This window comes from Coregonus lavaretus, assembly GCF_964263955.1.
Source record: "Coregonus lavaretus genome assembly, chromosome: 11".
NCBI classification, from domain to species: domain Eukaryota; kingdom Metazoa; phylum Chordata; class Actinopteri; order Salmoniformes; family Salmonidae; genus Coregonus; species Coregonus lavaretus.
The window spans coordinates 50,506,024-50,533,950 of NC_139998.1; the positions used below are offsets into that span (position 1 = coordinate 50,506,024).

The window sequence follows — 27,927 nt, forward strand, 5'->3', positions numbered from 1 at the left end:
TATAAAAGACACCTGGGAGCCAGACATTTTTCTGATTGAGAGGGGGTCAAATATTTATTTCCCTCATTAAAATGCAAATCAATTTATAACATTTTTGACATGTGTTTTTCTGGATTTTTTTGTTGTTATTCTGTCTCTCACTGTTCAAATAAACCTACCATTAAAATTATAGACTGATCATTTCTTTGTCAGTGGGCAAACGTACAAAATCAGCAGGGGATCAAATACTTTTTTCCCTCACTGTATATGTGTGTGTGTGTGTGTATGTGTGTGTTACGCACTCCTCTCGGAAGAGGGAACGCAACACCCTGCTACAACTCAACTCTCCGTGCTGTGAAAGAGGTATGGGACTGTAGGTGTGAGTAAGGATGACAAAAGGCAGAGAATACCGTTAACAGGGAATTGATTCCTTCGCACGGTAAGTTTGGGGAAAAGGGGCTGGATGGAACCAAAGCAAAGAAAGTAAATATCAAAGCCCCCTCTCCTACCTTACCTGCCTAACCACTACTTACTTAACTAGCACCACCTGGTGCACTAACCAAAATACAAGGGATGGTCCGCCCAGGTCTTTCCTAGTGTGCATAGACAGTTAACTTCTACGGGTAATGTATGCCCGCGGGCCTCTTGCCTAAGCACTTTCTAGGTGCCTTCCCCTTCCCCCCTTGGGAACAAATGAAACAAAATAACACAAACTGGTTCACAACAAAACCTGAGAAAAAAAACTAACTCAGGACACAAAACATTACAATCAGCTCTCACAGCAACAACTACACAGTACATACCAAATGTCTTAGCAACAACCAACATGCTATAACTCTCAGCCATTCTGGTTCCCCCCCTTCTGAGCAACAGAACTGGGGCTTATATAGCTTCAGAAGGAGTTGGTAATTGGAGACAGCTGCGTCCTGACGAGGGCGCGGGGTCAGCTCTCCAATCATCAATGTTCATTGACCAATCAGCTGCTTGTTGGGGAATTTCAGGAACCCATTTCCTGAAATACATACATGAAAATACACAAACCACAACACAGAAACTGGGGAACGTAACAGTGTGTGTTTGTGTGTGTATATACAGTGGGGAAAAAAAGTATTTAGTCAGCCACCAATTGTGCAAGTTCTCCCACTTAAAAAGATGAGAGAGGCCTGTAATTTTCATCATAGGTACACGTCAACTATGACAGAGAAATTGAGAAAAAAATGTTTTTAATGAATTTATTTGCTAATTATGGTGGAAAATAAGTATTTGGTCACCTACAAACAAGCAAGATTTCTGGCTCTCACAGACCTGTAACTTATTCTTTAAGAGGCTCCTCTGTCCTCCACTCGTTACCTGTATTAATGGCACCTGTTTGAACTTGTTATCAGTATAAAAGACACCTGTCCACAACCTCAAACAGTCACACTCCAAACTCCACTATGGCCAAGACCAAAGAGCTGTCAAAGGACACCAGAAACAAAACTGTAGACCTGCACCAGGCTGGGAAGACTGAATCTGCAATAGGTAAGCAGCTTGGTTTGAAGAAATCAACTGTGGGAGCAATTATTAGGAAATGGAAGACATACAAGACCACTGATAATCTCCCTCGATCTGGGGCTCCACGCAAGATCTCACCCCGTGGGGTCAAAATGATCACAAGAACGGTGAGCAAAAATCCCTGAACCACACGGGGCGTCCTAGTGAATGACCTGCAGAGAGCTGGGACCAAAGTAACAAAGCCTACCATCAGTAACACACTACGCCGCCAGGGACTCAAATCCTGCAGTGCCAGACGTGTCCCCCTGCTTAAGCTAGTACATGTCCAGGCCCGTCTGAAGTTTGCTAGAGTGCATTTGGATGATCCAGAAGAGGATTGGGAGAATGTCATATGGTCAGATGAAACCAAAATAGAACTTTTTGGTAAAAACTCAACTCGTCTTGTTTGGAGGACAAAGAATGCTGAGTTGCATCCAAAGAGCACCATACCTACTGTGAAGCATGGGGGTGGAAACATCATGCTTTGGGGCTGTTTTTCTGCAAAGGGACCAGGACGACTGATCCGTGTAAAGGAAAGAATGAATGGGGCCATGTATCGTGAGATTTTGAGTGAAAACCTCCTTCCATCAGCAAGGGCATTGAAGATTAAACGTGGCTGGGTCTTTTCAGCATGACAATGATCCCAAACACACCGCACGGGCAACAAAGGAGTGGCTTCGTAAGAAGCATTTCAAGGTCCTGGAGAAGCATTTCAAGGTCTCCAGATCTCAACCCCATAGAAAATCTTTGGAGGGAGTTGAAAGTCTGTGTTGCCCAGCGACAGCCCCAAAACATCACTGCTCTAGAGGAGATCTGCATGGAGGAATGGGCCAAAATACCAGCAACAGTGTTTGAAAACCTTGTGAAGACTTACAGAAAACGTTTGACCTGTGTCATTGCCAACAAAGGGTATATAACAAAGTATTGAGAAACTTTTGTTATTGAAACGGGGAGAAAGAGAAAGCGCAGGGAGAAACTGTGATACTGTGCTTATGTTGTATATTAGGACAATAACATACAAAATCCCAATAGGCCTATATCTCAATAAAGAGGTATTTAATAAAGCAATATTCTGCTGTTTTTGTGACCCGAAAAATGTTTTATAACAGACACAAATACATTCAGTCTGGCATCCCTTTGTAGCTTTTTATCAAGCCCTCTCATAGCCCTCTGCCAAGGACATCCAGTTCTACCAATGATAATGACAGAATTCAGTTCAGTACAATGTCACATTTGCAGTGCCCTGAAAGGATCCCTGCATAGAGATCGTCTAGTTGAAGCTGTCTTTATATCTTCAAGTACATCTATTGATTAATCACAGAATTATTGGAATTGGAATGTGGTTGGAGTAAACTATCAATCTGTTCTGGACAGTATGTCACAGTCAATGCTGTCAGGTCAGTTCTGTGGTGTACATTGACCCATAACGTTGTTGCTATGGCAGACTGAGGATGCAAATGTGATTGGAGTATGAGGATTAGTGACAAAGCCTCTGTCTGAACCTGATGTGTAATGCCATACCCAGTCCGCCCTCAACGCCCCAGAGAGTACCTATAATCACCATAATTAATTTGCTGGGCTGAAGTAATCCTATTGTTTATCTCCTACAGAAATGGAAAACATTAAGACATGAGAGATTTGCTGAGCCTGGCCAAACCATGACCATGTTAACCCCTCACTAGCCACGATATCTAGACTACAGCATCTGGCCCCTTTCTACAACACACATGTGTACATGTAGCAAGTGGGGATGTCTGAAACGTACTCCTCAGCCTGAAGTGTCCCCCCGCTAGCTTTTCGTGTGGCGCCGACTGGTAAGATGCTTGAGGAGGGCGGTCACGTGAGCTAGCAAGGCAGATGTCCTTGGTTCGAGCCTCGGTGTGAGCCGAATCAGGAGGAAGCGGTACTCGCTTAGCAAGCAGCGTGACTACAAATGGAGACCCAGCCGCGAGCTGCCCACTGACACGAGCCTACCAGATGAGCTAAATGACTTCTATGCGCGCTTCGAGGCAAGCAACACTGAAGCATGCATGAAAGCCCAGCTGTTCTGGATGACTGTGTGATCACGCTCTCCATAGCCGATGTGAGTAAGACCTTTAGACAGGTCAACAGATTACCAGGATGTGTTCTCCAAGCATGCGCTGACCAACTGTCAAGTGTCTTCACTGACATTTTCAACCTGTCCCTGACCGAGTCTGTAATACCTATATGTTTCAAGCAGACCACCATAGTCCCTGTGCCCAAGGACACTAAGGTAATCTGCCTAAATGACTACCAACCCGTAGCACTCACGTCTGTAGCCATGAAGTGCTTTGAAAGGCTGGTCATGGCTCACATCAACACCATCGTCCCAGAAACCCTAGACCCACTCCAATTTGCATACCGCCCCAACAGATCCACAGATGATGCAATCTCTATTGCACTCCACACTGTCCTTTCCCACCTGGACAAAGGGAACACCTACGTGAGAATGATGTTCATTGACTACAGCTCAGCATTCAACACCATAGTGCCCTCAAAGCTCATCACTAAGCTAAGGACCCTGGGACTAAACACCTCCCTCTGCAACTGGATCCTGGACTTCCTGACAGGCCGCCCCCAGGTGGTAAGGGTAGGCAACAACACATCTGCCACACTGATCCTCAACACGGGGGACCCTCAGGGGTGCGTGCTTAGTCCCCTCCTGTACTCCCTGTTCACCCATGACTGCGTGGCCAAGCACAACTCCAACACCATCATTAAGTTTGCCGACGACACAACGGTGGTAGGCCTGATAACCGACAACGATGAGAGCCTATAAGGAGGAGGGCAGAGACTTGGCAGTGTGGTGCCAGGCCAACAAGCTCTCCCTCAATGTGATCAAGACAAAGGAGATGATCGTGGACTACAGGAAAAGGAGGGCCGAGCACACCCCCATTCTCACCCCCATTCTCAAGTTCCTTGGTGTGCACATCTCCAACAAAATGTCATGGTCCAAACACACCAAGACAGTCGTGAAGAGGGCATGACAACACCTATTCCCCCTCAGGAGACTGAAAATATTTGGCATGGGTCCTCAGATCCTCAAAAAGTTATAAAGCTGCACCATCAAGAGCATCCTGATGGGTTGCATCAACTCCTGGTATGGCAACTGCTCGGCCTCCGACCGCAAGGTGCTACAGAGGGTAGTGCGTACAGCCCAGTACTTCACTGGGGCCAAGCTTCCTGCCATCCAGGACCTCCATACCAGGCGGTGTCAGAGGAAGGCCCTAAAAATTGCCCAAGACTCCAGCCAACCTAGTCATAGACTTTTCTCTCTGCTACCGCACGGCAAGCGGTACCGGTGCGCCAAGTCTAGGTCCAAAAGGCTTCTTAACAGCTTCTACCCCCAAGCCATAATACTGCTGAACAGCTAATCAAATGTCTACCCGGACATTTGCACTGAACCCCGACCCCCCCCCCCCCCCCCTTTTATGCTGCTGCTACTCACTGTTTCTTATCTATTCATAGTCACTTTACCTCTACCTACATGTACAAATTACCTCCAATTATCTCGACTAACCTGTACCCCCGCACATTGACTCGGTACCGGTACACCCTGTATATAGCCTCGCTATTTTATTGTTGCTCTTTTTATTTTTTTATTTCAGTTTATTTAGTAAATATTTTCTTAACCAACAATGCAGTTTTAAGAAAAATAAGAGTTAAGGGCTTGTAAGTAAGCATTTCACGGTAAGGTCTACACCTGTTGTATTCGGCGCATATGACAAATAACATTTGATTTGATTTCATCCTTTGCATATACACACTGCTAACATCCTCATTCCTAAACTCTGTTTGTGGATACATATTACAGACATCAACATATTTGTATGTGCTCTATGTACACAACCTGCATCATCATCCAATTTCTTATGTAACAACGCCTCAACATGAGATGAGCTAACACACAGTAGAGTGCTAGGCACCAGGCAACAGAGCCAACTCACTGACGTTAGCTAACTGCCACAGTATGCCTCGGAGGTATTTTCCAAATGTTGTTGACTACAGCCCTTCACACATCCACTACTCTCACTACACTGGTTAAGTCTAAGAACAGCACAGTCATCAACCAGGGCCGAGTCTACTGGTGGTCCAGTGTTACTGATGAATTTCAGGCCCCCCGGTACTGTATAATGGGACTGAAATCAGTTTTGTGAATCAGAGGAAAGCTGAGGCCTTCTGGGAGGAGGAAAAGGGCAGGCTTCTGTGGTGAGCCAAGCAGTCAGGTATTAAAGCCATGCAGTCAAGTAATAAAGCCAAGCAGTCAGGTAATAAAGCCAAGCAGTCAGGTAATAAAGCCAAGCAGTCAGGTATTAAAGCCATGCAGTCAAGTAATAAAGCCAAGCAGTCAGGTAATAAAGCCAAGCAGTCAGGTAATAAAACCAAGCAGTCAGGTAATAAAGCCAAGCAGTCAGGTAATAAAGCCAAGCAGTCAGGTAATAAAACCAAGCAGTCAGGTAATAAAGCCAAGCAGTCAGGTAATAAAGCCAAGCAGTCAGGTAATAAAGCCAAGCAGTCAGGTAATAAAGCCAAGCAGTCAGGTAATAAAGCCAAGCAGTCAGGTAATAAAGCCAAGCAGTCAGGTAATAAAACCAAGCAGTCAGGTAATACAGCCAAGCAGTCAGGTCTCACAGGTTGTGCCCAATAAGCAAATCCTGGTTTTGCGTGTTTGTATTGATGAGAATCTAGTGCATTTCAGCCACTCATGTTGTTGATTAATGTTCTTAGGTGTTCACTGAGTCCCCTGACAACTTGTGTTTTATGTCCAAGAGAGTATTCAGACAATAGTATGATGAGCCACTCGCTGCTCAGTGCATTAAACGCCATGCTGGTGTCCGCTCTTTACACCCTAACAGTTGGCTGAGGCCCACGGCCCCACATTGGTTCCCCTGTTGGACACAATGTGGTGTTTATCACTGACATGGAGAGTGATATTGCAGGCACTCCTGAAACAATATTCTCCTGCCCCTCGCTGTTGCGCAATCTGTCCTCTCAACATTGGCTTCCCTTCATCTCTGTATGAATTAGCTTCCGCAATCCTCCCCCCCATACAGACCAGTCTGTTTTCACCACGATGGATGACAAAGACCAGGGATCACTCAGTCACTTGAAATGTTCACACCGAGATCAATGAAAATGATTATTTTTCTATTTATATTCTACCTGGCTGCTTGAATCCCGGTCCAACAGATAGTCAGCTCACAACCTCCGGCAGCTTGGACCTCTAATAAGTTCTGATATTAATTAATGTAATGCAACCTGCTGGCCGCTGGTTTGTAGGAACATCCACCGGGATATAAAAACAACAACATGCGCCATGCAGACGTGCTGACACAGATCCAACCAATCTCTTAATGCACAGGACCTGTTTTTTTATATCTACTCTGAATCCATATATTGTAGGAATTGTCAATGGTGAATTTGTTTGGCCATTTGTCATTGGCAGTTAATTGAACTGGCTTTGAAAGTTCTGTTGAAACCATCTATAGGACCATGCTGGTGCAGGTGTCCTGGGGTCCATCCCGACATGTTGCACTCATGTAAGGGAAATGGTAAACATCTGTGTCCGGGTCACACAGATCCTAAGGTGGTTAGATGGTAGTTAAGGACAATGCTGTTGTTTTGCTGCTTTTGCCTGAGGAAATAGATGGTGTTGCTGTCATGACCTTCATATCTTGGAACATGGCAGGCTAAATCACACAGCCATCATAGTACAGTAATTGGTATGTCACTGCATCACTGATGTCTCATATCTTTATAGCACAGATGTGCATTCCGTGTGTCAAACATATCGATGTGGTTTGCCTATTAAAATAACTATGTGCTGTATAAGGAAATAGCTAACACACTAGCCTGGTCCCAGATCTGTTTGTGATGTCTTGTCCTGTGGTCATTGTCATGCAAAACGTGACCAGGCTGTTAACACACCTCTACATCTACGCTCTCCCTTTATCTGAGTTCCAAGGTTGCTGTAGTTTCCTGCTGACTGCACCTGGTCCTGTGACTCTTTGTCCTTGGCTGAGAGATGCAGATTAATCCTAGAAAATCTCCAAGGTCCTGGGCGTCTTTATTTAGAACCAAAACACAACGTCATTGCAGTAGAGAACAATAGACTGGATACTCAGTGGCTTGGAGGAGCACAGTGTCTCTGGCACAGGGGGATATGGGTTCAAGTCCCTTGAATCTGGTACTTTACATTTTGCTTTGGATAAAAGCATCTGCTAAATAATTAATGACCTCCTCCGAATGTGATGCCTGAATATCGGGACAGTGCTGATGGAGACGATGTCTTAAACCGGAAATGATGAACACCACAGCCACGTGATTAATCGTCAACATGAGAGCGGTGCCATGTCTCTGTCTCACTCTCCCTCAGCCAATGACATGAGTGCTCGGTGAGGAGGCCAAGTGCGTAGTACAGTGTCGCCAGTACTGGGTTCTGCCAAGTGGGCTGGATCTCTGAGAGCAGAAGGAGGCCTTCAGAGACAGATGGGAGATAGGCCCACTCATGTTTCTCTGAGAAATTACACTCTCTGTGTGATGATGAATGTGCTCACAGGAACAGTTCATACTGCAACTCCACGGGGGCACCGGCAAGCAGCACACATACAGTACATATACACGTTGGGATTTACACGTGGACACACTCTCACTCACACACTCAAGCAAGCACGAACACATACACATACATGAGGACTATGCACACACACACACACACACACACACACACACACACACACACACACACACACACACACACACACACACAGTAGCTTGGCATCATGTTAGCATCTCAGTACTGCTACACAGGATGCGTCTCAAATGGCCCACCTAATCCCTACATAGTCCACTACTTTTTACTGGTAAAAAGTTGTGCACTATTACAGGAATAGGGTGCCATTTGGAATGAAGACACAGGGAGGAGCTTTGAACTGACCTAGTTGGTGCCCGCCCCCCATCCCAGGCAGTTGGATGTTATGTTTACTGCAGGACCAGACACAATGTTATGTCTACTGGTAGATTTGTTGTTTGTTCTCTCATTGATCACCATTCCCGTCAGTATGGTCATGTGCAGTTACTGTATGCTGCTCGAGGACAGTTTTCAACCCTTTATTTCTGCTCTATAGTCTACATACAATAACTTCTCTTTTGATCTCATGCAGTGCTGTGAAAAAGTATTTGCCCCCTTTCTAATTTTCTCTACTTTTGCATATTTTTGATATTGAATGTTATCAGATCTTCAACCAAAACCTAATATTAGATAAATGGAACCTGAGTGAACAAATACCTACTTATTTCATTTCATAAACAAAGTTATGCAACACCCAATGCCCCTGTGTGAAAAAGTAATTGCCCCTTACACTAATAACTGCTTGTGCCATCTTTAGCTGCAATGACTCCAACCAAACGCTTCCTGTAGTTGTTGATCAGTCTCTCACGTCTCTGTGGTGGAATTTTGTCTCACTCTTCCATGCAGAACTGCTTTAACTCTGCGACATTTGTGGGTTTTCAAGCATGAACTGCTCGTTTCAAGTTCTGCCACATCATCTCAATTGGGATTAGGTCTGGACTTTGACTTGGCCATTCCAAAACTTCAAATGTGTTGCTTTTTAGCCATTTCCATGTAGACTTGATTGTGTGTTTTGGATCATTGTCTTGCTGCATGACCCAGCTGCGCTTCAGCTTCAGCTCACAGACGGATGGCTTGACATTTACCTGTAGAATTCTCTGATACAGAGAATAATTCATGGTTCCTTCTATTAAGGCAAGTCATCCAGGTCCTGAGGCAGCAAAGCATCCCCAAACCATCACACCACTACGACCATGCTTGACCTTTGGTATAAGGGTCTTACTATGGAATGTAGAGTTTGGTTTTTGCCAGGCATAATGGGACCCATGTTGTCCAAAAAGTTAAATTGACTCATCTGTGCATAGAACATTCTTCCAAGAGTCTTGATGATCATCCAGGTGCTTTTTGGCAAACTTGAGTCAACGTTTTGGACGAGATGGGTCCCATTTATGTCTGGCGAAAACCAAACACTGCATTCCACAGTAAGATGTGAGAGACTGATCAGCAACTACAGGAAGCATTTGGCTGCAGTCATTTCAGCTAAAGGTGGCATAACCAGTTATTGAGTGTAAGGGGGCAATAACTTTTTCACACAAGGGAATTGGGTGTTGCATAATTTTGTTTACAAAAAAAAAACACTTGTTTATTTAATTATTTGTAAACTCAGGTTCCCTTTATCAATGTTAGGTTTTGGTTGAAGATCTGATAACATTCAGTATCAAAAATATGCAAAATAGAGAAAATCAGAAAGGGGGCAAATACTTTTTCACTGTCTTATCAATATTATGGGTGCATTCTGGTTATTGGGAATTAATTAAATATTTCCTGTTTCTAAGCTGAGTAGTTCACCAAGGCACAGTTGTGTTGCATGTTGGTTTATGAATTGTATGATCTGCTTCCCTTACAGGTGAGCCACGCAAGTTTGACCCAAGCTTCAGAGGACCTATCCATAACAGGTACTGTACCCACTGGTCAACCCCCACTTCCCTTGCTTGTTAATTTTGACTGTTTCAGCTGAAGAAGCTATAGAGACATTACATTTACATTTTAGTAATTTAGCAGATGCTCTTATCCAGAGCGACTTACACTAGTGAGTGCATACATTTTCATTCGCACTGGTCCCCCGTGAGATTCGAACCCACAACCCTGGTATTGCAAGTGCCATGCTCTACCAACTGAGCCACACGGAACCAGACATGTACAGTAATATGCTGCCATGATGTACGTTCAACAGCCTTGATAGTAAGGCCTAGATTCTTCTTTACAAAAGTGTTGTTTTTCTTTGGCCCAAAGATATGCCTATAGTCATCTTCTCAAACTGACCTAGAATGGAATTGTGCATGCCCCCCCCCCCCCCCCCCCCCCCCCCCCATTAAAATACCTCACTGTTTCATAAGCTTCTTTGCGTGTCACACATTGATCGTTTGTCAGGCAGTGTTAATTGAGAGAGGGGCTGAGGGCTGGAAGCTCTCTTCGCTACATCACACAGATCAATGGCTATTAGTCACATGGTGGGGTGGAGTTAGCCCAATTACACACTCACAAGGAGTTTAGTCTGTAAACTGCAATATAAGTTCCTCTTTTGACCCATTTTCATTTAACCTCTGACTGCTTCCTTGTTGAATGTTTGACCTTATCTGGTCCATTGACCAATGTCATGTTGCTATGTCTTGTTTGCATTTGTTTGAATTTCATTGGCTCTCACTTGAGTATGTCATCTCACAAGGCAACATAGTAAACAAGATTGGTAACTTAGTATGCAGCTGCGTATGTCTTATAACCTTTCAATGTTGTGCTTATTCTCTTTAGACCACTGAAGCGTATCTTTACTTCATACTGTAGAATATATATATTCAAGACCAGTTTCACTGGTGGGAAAGCATGTTCAGGTCCTCCCGAGCGCCTCCATCCCACCCTCTCCATCTCCTCTCCATCCCACTTTCTCCATCTTCTCTCCATCTCCTTTCCATCTCCTCTCCCACCCTCTCCATCTCCTCTCCATCCCACCTTCTCCATCTTCTCTCCATCTCCTTTCCATCTCCTCTCCCACCCTCTCCATCTCCTCTCCATCCCACCTTCTCCATCTTCTCTCCATCTCCTTTCCATCTCCTCTCCCACCCTATCCAGCTCGTATCACTCCTACAGCTGTGTGGATTGAGTGAAGTCACTTTCATGTTTCTCTTGCTTATAGGCGTTTTTAATGACAACTGGGAGAGAACTGACTCCCTCCGGTCATCGCTTTTTTCTTCTCAGAAGCTCACTGCCTAAATGAAGTCCATATCTGTGGTTAACAGTTCTCCAAAGATTAGAGAAAATGGGCACATATTCTAGCTTTCTGACTAATTCCGCCTACCATTATGCTGCTGTACGAGTGCCATATCAATCTGTAAAGTATGTCTGAATAATGTATGAATTGAATAATGTCATTGACAGTGAACAGTGGACTGCACATCTCTTTAGTCAAGGCAGGAAAGTAAAAAACAAAAAAACATTCAAAACCCTCCTGCCTTCCATTGCTATCCCTGTTGGCTCTCCAGACCGTGAGAAACTTCCCTGTGTGTTCCAGCATGTGGGAATCCACTATTTCTCCCCCTTTCTCCCAAACTCTCTCCCTGTTAATTCTCATTATGTGCTGGAGACAGGCGGCCGGTGGTGACACACCAGAATGGCACCCATGCTATTCTGTAGCAGTCATCACCACCACAGCCATGGCAGCCATGTGGAGTCAGCTTTACCAATAATACACTCTGTCACACAGCTTCACATGGCACTGCAAGTATACCAGCCAGTATTCACTGCCTCACAGCATGTAGACTAGCAGCACACACACACACACACACCAACCCAGCAGGGGGAAATAACTTGTTCTAGCCGATTGGTTTTTGGTTCTGATATGGAGGGAGATCTAAGACTCTGGAGGCAGGCCAGGTTTGGAATCAGAATGAGTTTAGACTAGGACAGGAATTTGGCATTGGACCACGTTTGCATTCAGGCTGTGTTTGCTTCTTGGAGATAACAGAAAGAGACGTTGTTGTTTTTTCTCTCCTTTGGCATCTTCCTTTCAGTGTTCACCTTTGAATGACTCAAACGTGGTTATTTGTATTAGCTGTGTAGTGCTAGCTTTGACTTTGCCTTAATTAGGTAGTTTCTAGGCCCAGGGGGGTTGGGAAGAAGACTGTGAAGACTGACCTCACAGTAAGGCAGTGAAGAGGTGTCAGAAGGTCTGCTTCGGAGGCCCCCCCCCTGGATCTCATCGACTAATCACCCATGATTCCTAGCTGACCGCTTGTCCACTGCAGTACCTGACTCGACTCCTAACGAATGCCGAGAAATTCAGTCCACACCATGGCAGCCTCGACAGCTCTTGTTCCTTGCCTTTTGAATTAAATGAAAAAGTAATCCTTCATCTCTTTAATACCGTGTTTTAATATAAGAATGGGCAGTGCCTGAGGCGGCGTAGCTCCACTTCACACTGTATCACATTAGCCATCTCTACAGGAAGCGTCTCTACAGGAAGCGTCTCTACAGGAAGCGTCTCTACAGGAACGTAGTCAGTGTGAAGATGGAGTTCTGCCTCAACTCCCTTTGTCTGGGTTTGTTTTCTAAATGTGGCATAGCCTTTGAAGTCTCAATTCCATAACCATCACGCTATTTGAGTCTCTGCCATCAAATAAATATATTTATTTATTTAACCTTTATTTAACCAGGTAAGTCAATTAAGAACAAATTCTTATTTACAACAGCACAAATACAACAGCAAACAGTCTGTGTGCGTACGTGTAGTAAAACAACATGCTACCTTACAGAAGGCAACGCAAACTAGTGACATCGGGTGACAACTAGAAACAAATACATTGTCTCAACAACCTGTTCATCTATTTGTCCTTTGAACCCCTCCAGGGACTCCACGTCCTGGAGTTAGGTTGGCTTGGAGGGGCTGAGTAATGAAAGGACCCTTTTCCATGCTCGGGACTGTTAGCGTAAAACAAGATTGAAATCTGAGGTTGTATGTGTTTTCATTTTGAGCTAGATGAAATGCAGTTTTCCTAAAATGGCCTTCTAAATAACAATGTTTCAGTGTTTGAGCCTGCGTGTTGCTAGTGATGCACGGCAGCACTGTAGAGATCACAACACCATAGTGCCCACAAAGCTCATCACTAAGCTAAGGACCCTGGGACTAAACACCTCCCTCTGCAACTAGATCCTGGACTTCCTGACGGGCCGCCCCCAGGTGGTAAGGGTAGGCAACAACACATCTGCCACACTGATCCTCAACATCGGGGCCCCTCAGGGGTGCGTGCTTAGTCCACTCCTGTTCACCCAAGACTGCGTGGCCAAGCACGACTCCAACACCATCATTAAGTTTGCTGATGACACAACAGTGGTAGGCCTGATCACCGACAACGATGAGACAGCCTATAGGGAGGGCAGAGACCTGGCAGTGTGGTGCCAGGACAACAACCTCTCCCTCAATGTGAGCAAGACAAAGGAGATGATCGTGGACTACAGGAAATGGAGGGCCGAGCATGCCCCATTAACATCGACAGGGCTGTAGTGGAGCGGGTTGAGAGTTTCATGTTCCTTGGTGTCCACATCACCAACAAACTGTCATGATCCGAACACACCAAGACAATCGTGAAGAGGGCACGACAACACCTTTTCCCCCTCAGGAGACTGAAAATATTTGACATGGGTCCCCAGATCTTCAAAAAGTTCTACAGCTGCACCATCGAGAGCATCCTGACGGGTTGCATCACCGCCTGGTAAGGCAACTGCTCGGCATCCGACCGTAAGACGCTACAGAGGGTAGTGCGTACGGCCCAGTACATCACTGGGGCCAAGCTTCCTGCCATCCAGGACCTATATACTAGGTGGTGTCAGAGGAAGGCCCAAAAAACTGTCAAAGGTTAGAGTAAGGCTGTAAAAATTAAAGGGGTCTGAATACTTTCCGAAGGCACTGTATTTACATTGTTTTTACACTGCTGCTACTCACTTTATTATCTATGCATAATCACTTTACCCCTACCTACATGTACAAATTGCCTCGACTAACCTATACCCCCACACATTGACTCGGTACCGGTACCCCCTGTATATAGTCTCGTTATTGTTATGTAATCTTATTGTGTTACTTTTTATTTAATTTTTTACTTTCGTTTATTTAGCAAATATTTTCTTAACTCTATTTCTTGAACTGCATTGTTGGTTAAGGGCTTGTAAGTAAGCATTTCACGGTAAGGTCTACACCTGTTGTATTCGGCGCATGTGACAAATACAATTTGATTTGATACGCAGCTTGAGTTTCCTGACAAGGTTCTCTACATGGGTGGTGAAGCTCAACTTCTCATACACCCAAACTCCCAGATATTTGTACGTTTTGACTTGCTCTATAGCATGTTCTTCCAAGGTAGTAATTACATGGTTTACAGAGTGTTTAGTATTGGAAAATACCATGCATTTTTGTTTTAGTGGAATTCAGAACAAGCTTACAATCATACAGATTCTGTTAAATTATGTTAAAAGCGGTTTGAGCTTTTTCAAAAGCCAAAGTCAAACTGCTGCCACTTGAATAGAGAACAGTGTCATCCACACAATATGTCTCCCAATGTCATTGATATAGATAGTAAACCACAGGGGACCTAAAATTGATCCTTGAGGCACCTGAGCACAACTCTACGGTGTCCGACTTACAACTCTTGCCTTAGCACACTGGGTTTGAATTGACAGGTAGTTCACAAATCACTCCAGAGCATGACCAGTAATCCCAATACATTTCAGTCTCTGCACCAAGACAGTATGGTCCACAGTGTCAAACGCCTTTTGACAAGTCTATGAATACAGATATACAATGCAGCTTCTTATCCAGGGCACAGTGAATATCATTCAAAACCTTCAAAGTTGCTGTGACAGTGCTGTGGCTAGACCTGAAACCTGATTGCATACCACTCAAAATATTGTTTTCCTGGAGGTAGGCCTTAAGCTGCTTAATGATTAGGGTCCCCTGTAGCTCAGTTGGTAGAGCATGGCGCTTGCAATGCCAGGGTTGTAGGTTCGTTTCCCACGGGGGGCCAGTATGAAAATGTATGCACTCACTAACTGTAAGTCGCTCTGGATAAGAGCGTCTGCTAAATGACTAAAATGTAAATGTAAAAATTAGGGACTCCAATACCTTTGCCAGAAGAGACAATTTAAGTATGATTTACGGTCAGGGGTGTTTGTGGGTAATGGTGTCTTTGACAAGAAGATGCTGATCTGAACAGATGGTCTATGAGTCAGCCATTAGCTGGAGGGGATTTATGGGCAATGTAATTTGAGATGTTCACAATTAATGATGATGTCTCTACTTAATGTAATTCAGATGAGAGTGGTGATAGACTCATTTAATTCAGCAGTGAGAAAGATGTGTATTATAGGTACTGTACTTTTGGATCTCAACCATTTACAGTGCTTTCAGAAAGTATTCACACCCCTTGACTTTTTACGCATTTTGTTATGTTATAGCCTAAATTTACAATGGATTATTTTTTAATTTTTTTTTTTACTGGCCTACACACAATACCCCATAATGTCAAAGTGGAAATATGTTTTTTTACATTTTTACTAAATAATAAAAAATGAAAAGCTGAAATGTCTTGAATCAATAAGTATCCAACCCCTTTGTTATGGCAAGCCTATATTAGTTCAGGAGTTAAAATGTGTTTAACAAGTCACATGATAAGTTGCATGGACTCACTCCGTGTGCAATAATAGTGTTTAACTTGATTTTTGAATGACTACCTATAATAATAATAATAATAAGCCATTTAGCAGACGCTTTTATCCAAAGCGACTTACAGTCATGCGTACATACATTTTTGTGTATGGGTGGTCCCGGGGATCGAACCCACTACCTTGGCGTTACAAGCGCCGTGCTCTACCAGCTGAGCTACAGAGGACCACGACATACCTCATCTCTGTACCCCACACATACAATTATCGGTAAGGTCCCTCAGTCGATCAGTACATTTCAAACACAGATTCAGCCACAAAGACCAGGGAGGTTTTCCAATGCCTCGCAAAGAAGGGCACCTATTGGTAGATGGATAAAAATAAAAAAGCAGACATTGAATATCCCTTTGAGCATGGTGAAGTTATTAATTACACTTTGGATGGGTTATCAATACACCCCGTCACTACAAAGATACAGGCATCCTTCCTAACTCAGTTGCCAGAGAGGAAGGAAACCGCTCAGGGATTTCGCCATGAGGCCAATTGTGACTTTAAAACAGTTACAGAGTTTAATGGCTGTGATAGGAGAAAACTGAAGATGGATCAACAACATTGTAGTTACTTCAGAATACTAACCTTATTGACAGAGTGAAAAGAAGGAAGCCTGTACAGAATACAAATATTCCAAAACATGCATCCTGTTTGCAACAAGGCACTAAAGTAAAACTGCAAACAATGTGGCAAAGAAATTAACTTTATGCCCTGAATACAAAGCGTTATGTTTGGGGAAAATCCAACAAAACACATCACTGAGTACCACTCTTCATATTTTCAAGCATGGTGGTGGCTGCATCATGTAATGGGTATGCTTGTCATGGGCAAGGACTAGGGACCTTTTTATGATAAAAATAAACCGTTTAGAGCTAAGCACAGGCAGAATCCTGAAGGAAAACCTGGTTCAGTCTGCTTTCCAACAGACACTGGTGGACAAATTCACCTTTCAGCAGGACAATAACCTAAAACACAAGGCCAAATATACACTGTAGTTGCTTACCAAGACGGCATTGAATGTTCCTGAGTGGCCTAGTTACAGTTTTGAGTTAAATTGGCTTGAAAACAGAGTATTTTGTGTAGATCGCTGACAAAAAAATGACAAATCCATTTTAATCCTACTTTGTAACACAACAAAATGTAGAAAAAGTCAAGGGTTGTGAATACTTTCTGAAGGCAAGTTAATTGGGAAGGAATCTCAATCGTCTTTAATGTTGAACTCAACAAGCGCCACTTTCACATAACAACTCATTAGCATGGAGTGCTAATGCAGTGGCAATTACCTACAGTATTTATGTAGGACCATAAACATTCTGCTTAATTGCAACAGCACTTTGCAAAACATTCCAGGATAATTTGTGATGCAAAGCTTAAACTGTGCAACGGCATCTAAATCAGTTTAAGAGCCACATTTAGTTTCCTAAATGTTTTTGCATTTCTAGCACGCAATGACTACATCAAGCTTGTGACTACAATCTAGTTGGATGCATTTGCGGTTTGTTTTGTTTTTGTTTTGGATAGGGATGTCAAATGATTAAATATTTGAAAGTAAATCGCAGGATTTGCTGTGATTAATCGGAAATTCCGAATTTTAAGATTTTTATACGAAAAGCATTACAAAATATTGACTTCTTGATTTTGTCCGAAGTAACGGTAAGCAAAATCAGGTAAATTGATAAAGCACACTTTCTCAATGTCAACTTGTTTTGACATTGTATTGTTGTTTTTAGCTGTATAGGTTATGTATTTTGGATGTTTTCAGTGTATTTTGAATGATTTACGACAATGCGATTAATCACGATTAAAAAACAATTAGTGCAATGAAATTACTAAAAGTTAACCAGAGTTAACTGATTAACTCTGACAGCCCTAGTATGGATTACGTTTTGCCCAATAGGAACGGTGAATAATGCTTGTGTACTTCTTTGGAGTAAGAAGTAAGAATAGATGTTTCAGAACACTTCTACATTCATGTGGATGATAACATGATTATGGATAATCTTGAATGAGTCATGAATAATGAGCGAGAAGGTTACAGAGGCACAAAGATCATACCCCCCCCCCCCAAAATGCGAACCCTAATGGTGAGAGGTTAGCATGTTTTGTTGTAGCCTCTGAACGACATCTCACTCATCATTATTCATTATTCATTCGTGATTTTTCTTGATCATCGCATTATTAGGATTCATTTAGAAGTGTTCAAAAACATCTTATCTAGGATCCCCATTAGCAGCTACTCTTCCTGGGTTCCACATGAAACATGACATAATACATAGTACAGAGCATTATTAGTCAAGGACTGAAATACATACATTTGAAACGTCACACATAGCCTACATATCAGTACATACACACAGTATCTAGGTCTAATACATAGTACAGTGCAAATTACAATACAAGATATATCAAATGGCTGTGTCTCTTCACAGTCCCCTTTTGTGCAGTAAGGTGTTATTTTATCTGGGTTTTTTATCTGGTTTTATTGCTAGCTTGAGTTAACTGGGGTGGCAGAGTTCCATGTAGTTATGGCTCTATTTAATACTGTGCATTTCCCAGCCTCTGTTCTGGACCTGGGGACTGTGAAGAGACCTCTGGTTGCATGTCTTGTGTTGTGCCAATGAGTGTCCGAACTGTGTGCCACGTACATCTAAATGCGATACATGCTGCTTTGTTCTGGACCAACTACAATTTACCTATGTCCCTCTTTGCCTCTGATTTTTTTCCCAAATTTTGTTACGTTACAGCCTTATTCTAAAGGATTAAATACTTTTTCCCCTCAGCAATCTACAGACAATACCCCATAATGACAAAGTGAAAACAGGTTTTTAGATGTTTTTTGCAAATTGATTAAAAATAAAAACACAGAAATACCGTATTTACATAAGTATTCAGACCCTTTTCTATGAGACTTGAAATTGAGCTCAGGTGCATCCTGTTTCCATTGATCATCCTTGATGATTCTACAACTTGATTGGAGTCCACCTGTGGTAAATTCAATTGATGATTAGGAAAGGCACACACTTGTCTATATACAGTAAGGTCCCACAGTTGACAGTGCATGTCAGAGCAAAAACCAAGCCATGAGGTCTAAGGAATTGTCTGTAGAGCTCCGAGTCAAGATTGTGTCGAGGCACAGATCTGGGGAAGAGTACCAAAACATTTCTGCAGCATTGAAGGTTCCCAAGAACACAGTGGCCTCCATCATTCTTAAATGGAAGAAGTTTGAAACCACGAAGACTCTTCCTAGAGCTGGCAGCCTGGCCAAACTGAGAAATCGGGAGAGAAGGACCAAGAACCCGATTGTCACTCTGACAAAGCTCTAGAGTTCCTCTGTGGAGGAAGGATAACCATCTCTGCAGCATTCCACCAATCAGGCCTTTATGGTAGTGGCCAGACGGAAGCCACTCCTCAGTAAAAGGCACATGACAGCCCGCTTGGAATTTGCCAAAAGGCTAAAGACTCTCAGACCATGAGAAACAAGATTATCTGGTCTGATGAAACCAAGATTAAACTCTTTGGCCTGAATGCCAAGTGTCACGTCTGGAGGAAACCTGGCACCATCCCTACGGTGAAGTATGGTGGTGGCAGCATCATGCTGTGGCAGTGTTTTTCAGCAGCAGGGACTGGGAGACTTGTCAGGATCGAGGCAAAGATGAACAGAGCAAAGTACAGAGAGATCCTTGATGAAAACCTGCTCCAGAGTGCTCAGGACCTCAGACTGGGGCGAAGGTTCACCTTCCTACAGGACAACGACCCTAAGCACACAGCCAAGACAACGCAGGAGTGGCTTAGGGACCAGTCTCTGAATGTCATTGAGTGGCCCAGCCAGAGCCTGGACTTGAACCCGATCTAACATCTCTGGAGAGACCTGAATATTACTGTGCAGCAACTCTCCCCATCCAACCTGACAGAGCTTGAGAGGATCTGCAGAGAGGAATGGGAGAAACTCCCCAAATACAGGTGTGCCAAGCTTGTAGCGTCATACCCAAGAAGACTCAAGGCTGTAATCGCTGCCAAAGGTGCATCAACAAAGTACTGAGTAAAGGGTCTGAATACTTATGTAAATGTGATATTTCTGTTTATTATATTTGCAAACATTTCTAAAAACCTGCTTTTGCTTTGTCATTATGTGGTATTGTGTGTAGATTGATTAGGGAAAAAAACAATTTAATCAATTTTAGAATAAGACTGTAATGTAATTTCCTTTTGAAAAAGTCAAGGGGTCTGAATTCTTTCCGAATGCACTGTACCCTCAAATAAAAGGTGACATTCTGTACTGTCACCTCATATGAAATATTTGACCTCAAATCCGCAATCTTTAAACGTGTGTATAGCAACGACCAGCACACATCAGCAGTGTGTGTATAGCGCTGTCCGTGTTGCTGAAGCTGCAAAGTACAGTGGGGAAAAAAAGTATTTAGTCAGCCACCAATTGTGCAAGTTCTCCCACTTAAAAAGATGAGAGAGGCCTGTAATTTTCATCATAGGTACACGTCAACTATGACAGACAAAATGAGGGAAAAAAATTCAGAAAATCACATTGTAGGATTTTTAATGAATTTATTTGCAAATTATGGTGGAAAATAAGTATTTGGTCAATAACAAAAGTTTCTCAATACTTTGTTATATACCCTTTGTTGGCAATGACACAGGTCAAACGTTTTCTGTAAGTCTTCACAAGGTTTTCACACACTGTTGCTGGTATTTTGGCCCATTCCTCCATGCAGATCTCCTCTAGAGCAGTGATGTTTTGGGGCTGTCGCTGGGCAACACAGACTTTCAACTCCCTCCAAAGATTTTCTATGGGCTTGAGATCTGGAGACTGGCTAGGCCACTCCAGGACCTTGAAATGCTTCTTACGAAGCCACTCCTTCGTTGCCCGGGCGGTGTGTTTGGGATCATTGTCATGCTGAAAGACCCAGCCACGTTTCATCTTCAATGCCCTTGCTGATGGAAGGAGGTTTTCACTCAAAATCTCACGATACATGGCCCCATTCATTCTTTCCTTTACACGGATCAGTCGTCCTGGTCCCTTTGCAGAAAAACAGCCCCAAAGCATGATGTTTCCACCCCCATGCTTCACAGTAGGTATGGTGTTCTTTGGATGCAACTCAGCATTCTTTGTCCTCCAAACACGACGAGTTGAGTTTTTACCAAAAAGTTATATTTTGGTTTAATCTGACCATATGACATTCTCCCAATCCTCTTCTGGATCATCCAAATGCACTCTAGCAAACTTCAGATGGGCCTGGACATGTACTGGCTTAAGCAGGGGGACAAGTCTGGCACTGCAGGATTTGAGTCCCTGGCGGCGTAGTGTGTTACTGATGGTAGGCTTTGTTACTTTGGTCCCAGCTCTCTGCAGGTCATTCACTAGGTCCCCCCGTGTGGTTCTGGGATTTTTGCTCACCGTTCTTGTGATCACTTTGACCCCACGGGGTGAGATCTTGCGTGGAGCCCCAGATCGAGGGAGATTATCAGTGGTCTTGTATGTCTTACATTTCCTAATAATTGCTCCCACAGTTGATTTCTTCAAACCAAGCTGCTTACCTATTGCAGATTCAGTCTTCCCAGCCTGGTGCAGGTCTACAATTTTGTTTCTGGTGTCCTTTGACAGCTCTTTGGTCTTGGCCATAGTGGAGTTTGGAGTGTGACTGTTTGAGGTTGTGGACAGGTGTCTTTTATACTGATAACAAGTTCAAACAGGTGCCATTAATACAGGTAACGAGTGGAGGACAGAGGAGCCTCTTAAAGAAGAAGTTACAGGTCTGTGAGAGCCAGAAATCTTGCTTGTTTGTAGGTGACCAAATACTTATTTTCCACCATAATTTGCAAATAAATTCATAAAAAATCCTACAATGTGATTTTCTGGAATTTTTTTCCTAAATTTGTCTGTCATTGTTGACGTGTACCTATGATGAAAATTACAGGCCTCTCTCATCTTTTTAAGTGGGAGAACTTGCACAATTGGTGGCTGACTAAATACTTTTTTTTCCCCACTGTAATTACAGCCATTTCTGACTGAAAAGTTCTGTTACCGAAATCCCTAATTTGTTTAGGAAAAACATTCCCTATTCCCTCAAACCTTGCTCTCTTTACGTGACACATGTATGCATCGCATGCACATGACCAATAGGGTCTGACCTATAGCATATCATAATCACATCAATAAATTGGTTATAACAAACTCTGAACACCGTAACACATGTGACAGCAAAATGGATGCAGAGGACCTGACAAATAAACTTGTAACTGGGGTAATGTTTACTGGTTGCGCAGGAGGTAAAGGGGAAGTCAGATGTGTGGAATAAATTTGACTAGTTGTGGAAAATATTGGATATCAAGAAAAATGCGTGCATATTATGCGTATGTGTGCCAAACAGGTGCTGTTAGATCACAGTGTAATTTTTCTGACCGTTTGGAACAATGTAAACAACACAAATAAATTATAAGCGTACCAGAGTCTGTTGTAACGTTTTTTTGTAAAGCCTTTATTACAGCAAAGACTGAAATCAGTTGCGTTCATTCGTGAATGCAATTTCTGAAATGGAAGGGTTTAGGCCTATTTATTGTTTATGCTAATTATTCAATGGTCACTTTATTTTATTTTAAAACTAAAATGCTTGATTGCATTTCACATCATGAATTACTCGTATGCTGTTTGATGACATTAACAAATAAATTATTGATTGATACAGTAGCCTATATAAGTATTGAAATATAGGTAAGTAAGTTACAGTATTAAGACTAAACAGGATGTGCTCTTAGGCCTACAGCTCGATGGTGGTTCTACAAGGCTGCTATACTAAGCCTACTAATGATAAAGACATCTCTTTGTCACTGATTCAGCCGAGGCTGCTCCTCCTCCTTGCTCGGGCAGGCTTCGGCGTTGTCGTCCCCGGAGTACTAGCTGCTGCCGATCTATGTTTCGGTGTTTGTCTTGTTTGGTCTTTATTGTTTACACCTGTTTCCCATTATGTTGTATTGCGTTCCCTTTATCACCCTCTGTTTCTCATTGTGTATTGTGCGTAATTGTTTTTCGTCTTTTCGGCAGTTGCCCATGTGTGCGGGTTGTATTGTTCCTCTCTGTATGAGGTTGCCTTTTGTACTTCGGATTTGCACTGTATCCAGTAATGTATCTGCCAGTAGCTCGGTGTCCTGCCCTTGACTTCGCCTACCGCATACACGTCACATTGACAGAATGACGCACCCCAAGACATGGAGTCAGCAGGAGCGGCGGTGCCAGCTGGATCTATGGAAGAGCGCATAGAACAACAAGCGGCCATGATCCAGGCCCTCGTTACCGCCATGGAACGGGTGGTGAGCACCATGGAGCGATGGGAAAGAGGAGGTTTGCCTACACCTCCTCCGACGATACCACCACCATCAGCTATGCCCATCGCTTCACCTCCGGGGTCCAGTGGGATTCGGCTCTCGCTCCCGAGGGCTTATGATGGCACAGCTGCCGGGTGTCAGGGTTTCCTGCTCCGGGTGGAACTCTACCTGGCAACCATCCACCCGGTGCCCTCGAGATACGAGAGCGTGTCCGCCCTCATCTCCTGTCTGTCCGGCAAGGCGCTGGAGTGGGCCAACGCCGAGTGGGGGGGGAGGATAGACGCTGCTACTGTCAACTACGCAGAGTTCACCCGGCGCTTCAGGGCAGTATTCGATCATCCACCAGAGGGTAAAGCGGCGGGTGAGCGTCTATTCCACCTCAGACAGGGGAAGAGGAGCGCGCAGGAGTTCGCACTGGACTTCCGGACGCTGGCTGCCAATGCGGGATGGAATGAGAGGGCCCTCATCGACCACTACAGATGTAGCCTGAGGCAGGACGTGCATCGGGAATTGGCCTGCAGGGACACCAACCTAAACTTCGATCAACTGGTGGACATGTCGATTCACCTGGACACCCTGTTGGCTACCCGCGGACGTCCGGATTCGGGGCCGTCCATTCCATCCCCCAGCACTTCCGAGCCGACCCCTATGGAGCTCGGAGGTGCTGGTACTAGGAGAGAGACCAGGAGAGAGGCCGTCCCCTGCACCACACACTGCTGGTCGGTGCTGGGAAGGGTCTCCTAGGAATCGAGGCAGTAGGCCGCGCACTGATGAGTCATTCCAGGTGAGTAGGTGCCCAACTCACCCAGAGCTCCCTGTTGCGCATATGTATATTAAAGTTGTGTTTCCCGAGGTTTCTCCTCATTCCCAGCATAAGGCGCTAGTAGATTCAGGCGCAGCTGGGAATTTTATCGATCGCCAGTTCACCTATAAGTTAGGGATTCCTATTGTTCCAGTGGATGTGCCCTTCCCTATCCATGCCCTAGATAGCCGCCCTTTGGGGTCTGGGTTGATTAGGGAGTTCACAGCGCCTCTCAGGATGAAAACGCAGGAGGGCCATGAGGAGATAATTTGTTTGTATTTGATTGACTCTCTTGCGCTTCCCGTGGTGTTGGGGCTTCCCTGGTTGACGTCTCATGACCCCAACATTTCATGGCAACAGAGGGCTCTCAAGGGATGGTCTGATCAGTGTGTCGGGAGGATTGTGAGTGTTTCCGTAGGGGCCACGACGGTGGAAAGTCCGAACCAAGTTCCCACCATGCACATTCCTCCTAAATATGCCGATTTGGCTCTCGCCTTCTGTAAAAACAAGGCGACTCAATTACCACCCCATCGACAGGGGGATTGTGCGATAAACCTCCAAGTAGGCGCTGCACTTCCCCGAAGTCATGTGTATCCTCTGTCTCAGGAGGAGACGGCGGCTATGGAAACATGTGTCGCTGAATCGCTGAAACAGGGATACATACGGCCATCCACTTCCCCTGCGTCCTCGAGTTTCTTTTTTGTGAAGAAGAAAGATGGGGGTTTACGCCCGTGTATCGACTACCGTGGTCTCAATCAGATCACCATCAAATATAGCTATCCTCTCCCTCTGATTGCTAGTATGACGGAGTCATTGCACGGGGCGCGATTCTTCACAAAATTGGATCTCAGGAGCGCGTACAACCTGGTGCGCATTAGGGAGGGAGATGAGTGGAAGACAGCATTCAGTACCACCTCGGGTCACTATGAGTACCTCGTCATGCCATACGGTTTAATGAATGCTCCTTCAGTCTTCCAATCGTTCGTGGATGAGATTTTCCGGGACTTGCATGGACAGGGTGTAGTGGTGTATATTGATGACATTCTAATATACTCCGCTACCCGAGCCGAGCATGTGTCCCTGGTTCGTCGGGTGCTTGGTAGATTGTTGGAGCATGACCTGTATGCAAAGGCGGAGAAATGTCTGTTCTTCCAGGAGTCCATCTCCTTCCTGGGACACCGGTTGTCCGCGTCAGGGGTGGAGATGGAGATTGACCGCGTTTCAGCCGTGCGCAATTGGCAGACTCCCACCACGGTGAAGGAGGTACAGCGGTTCTTGGGTTTTGCCAATTACTACCAGAGGTTTATCCGGGGCTTTGGGCAGGTAGCAGCTCCCATTACCTCCCTGCTAAAGGGGAGTCCGGTGCGTCTGCAGTGGTCGGCTGAGGCGGACAGGGCTTTTAGGCATCTGAAGGACCTGTTTACCTCGGCTCCAGTGCTGGCACATCCGGATCCCTCTTTGGCGTTCCAAGTTGAGGTGGATGCGTCCGAGGCTGGGATCGGTGCTGTACTGTCTCAGCGCTCGGGTACGCCACCTAAACTCCGCCCCTGTGCTTTCTTTTCTAAGAAGCTCAGTCCGGCGGAGCGCAATTATGATGTGGGGGACAGGGAGCTGTTAGCTGTGGTGCAAGCTCTGAAGGTGTGGAGGCATTGGCTTGAGGGGGCTAAACACCCTTTTCTCATTTTGACTGACCATCGTAACCTGGAGTACATCCGGGCGGCGAGGAGGCTGAACCCTCGCCAGGCTAGGTGGGCTATGTTTTTCACCCGATTTGTATTTACGTTCACCTATAGACCAGGGTCACAGAACGCTAAGGCAGACGCCCTGTCCCGACTATATGACACAGAGGAGAGGTCCATTGAGCCCACTCCCATACTTCCGGAGTCTTGTCTGGTGGCACCGGAGGTATGGGAGGTTGATGCGGACATCGAGCGGGCGTTACGTACCGATCCTACTCCCCCACAGTGTCCAGAGGGTCGGAAGTACGTGCCGCTCGAGGTTCATGATCGATTAATATATTGGGCTCACATGTCACCTTCCTCTGGTCATCCTGGTATTGGTCGGACAGTGCACTGCCTTAGTGGAAAGTACTGGTGGCCCACTTTAGCTAAGGACGTGAGGGTTTATGTTTCCTCCTGCTCGGTGTGCGCCCAGTGTAAGGCGCCTAGACACCTACCCAGAAGGAAATTACAACCCCTACCCGTTCCACAACGACCGTGGTCTCACCTCTCGGTGGATTTTCTCACGGACCTTCCCCCCTCCCAGGGGAACACGACGATCTTGGTCGTTGTGGATCGGTTTTCAAAGGCCTGCCGTCTCATTCCTATGCCAGGTCTCCCTACAGCCCTACAAACAGCTGACGCCCTGTTTACACACGTCTTCCGGCACTACGGGGTACCTGAGGATATAGTGTCTGATCGGGGTCCCCAGTTCACCTCTAGAGTCTGGAGGGTGTTTATGGAACGTCTGGGTGTCTCGATTAGCCTTACCTCAGGTTTCACCCCGAGAGTAATGGGCAGGTGGAGAGAGTGAACCAGGATGTGGGTAGGTTTCTGAGGTCCTATTGCCAGGACCGGCAGGGGGAGTGGTCGAGCTATATCCCCTGGGCAAAGATAGCCCAAAACTCACTCCGCCACTCCTCAACTAACCTTACGCATTTTCAGTGTGTGCTAGGTTATCAGCCGGTCCTGGCACCTTGGCATCAGAGCCAGATCAAAGCCCCTGCGGTGGACGAGTGGTTTCGGCGCTCGGAAGAAACCTGGAACGCTGCGCATATCCATCTACAGCGGGCAATCAGGCGGCAAAAGGCGAGCGCCGATCGCCACCGCAGTGAGGGTCTGGCTCTCGACCCGAAACCTGCCCCTACGCCTGCCCTGCCGGAAGCTGGGTCGGCGGTTTTTGGGGCCCTTTAAAGTCCTGAGGAGATTGAACGAGATCTGTTATAGGTTACAACTGCCCATTAATTACCGCATTAACCATGTGTCTCTCCTCAGGCCGGTAGTAGCTGGTCCACTCCAGGAGATTGAGGTACGAGAGGCTCCTCCGCCCCCGTTGGACATCGAGGGGGCTCTGGCGTACTCAGTCCGTTCCATCTTGGATTCAAGGCGTCGGATGGGGGGCCTGCAGTATCTCGTGGAGTGGGAGGGGTACGGTCCGGAGAAACGGTGCTGGGTCCCTAGGAGGGACATCCTAGATCCCTCCATGTTGAGGGATTTCCACCGGAGTCATCCGACTCGCCCAGCTCCGCGTCCTCCTGGCCGTCCCCGAGGCCGGGGTCGGCGCACGGCTGGAGCCGCGCGTCAAGGGGGGGGGTACTGTCATGGATTCAGCCGAGGCTGCTCCTCCTCCTTGCTCGGGAAGGCTTCGGCGTTCGTCGTCCCCGGAGTACTAGCTGCTGCCGATCTATGTTTCTGTGTTTGTCTTGTTTGGTCTTTATTGTTTACACCTGTTTCCCATTATGTTGTATTGTGTTCCCTTTATCACCCTCTGTTTCTCATTGTGTATTGTGCGTAATTGTTTTTAGTCTTTTCGGCAGTTGCCCATGTGTGCGGGTTGTATTGTTCCTCTCTGTATGAGGTTGCCTTTTGTACTTTGGATTTGCACTGTATCCAGTAAAGTATCTGCCAGTAGCTCGGTGTCCTGCCCTTGACTTCGCCTACCGCATACATGTCACATTGACACTCTTATTATTATAATGATGATCATAATAGTAATAATAACAATAAGAAGGAGCTCAAGTAAAATACATGTCACATTGACACTCTTATTATTATAATGATGATCATAATAGTAATAATAACAATAAGAAGGAGCTCAAGTAAAAGGAGGGTTATTATTATTATAAATATAATTATTCTGACAATTTGGAACAATGTAAACAACCCTAAATTAATTATAAATAATACCAGAGGCTGGTCTTACGAAAAAA

General features: G+C 45.1%; 1 protein-coding gene across 2 annotated transcripts in view; it reads left to right on the forward strand.

Annotated features, from left to right (window-relative positions):
- Positions 1-27,927, forward strand: part of LOC311137316 (choline transporter-like protein 5-B) — a 73,406-nt gene that overhangs the window by 14,649 nt on the left and 30,830 nt on the right. For both annotated transcript variants that reach the window (XM_084171753.1, XM_084171752.1), the window contains exon 2: positions 10,011-10,059. In XM_084171753.1, coding sequence (XP_084027879.1) covers positions 10,011-10,059 — 49 coding nt within the window. The remainder of the gene's footprint in view (positions 1-10,010; positions 10,060-27,927) is intronic.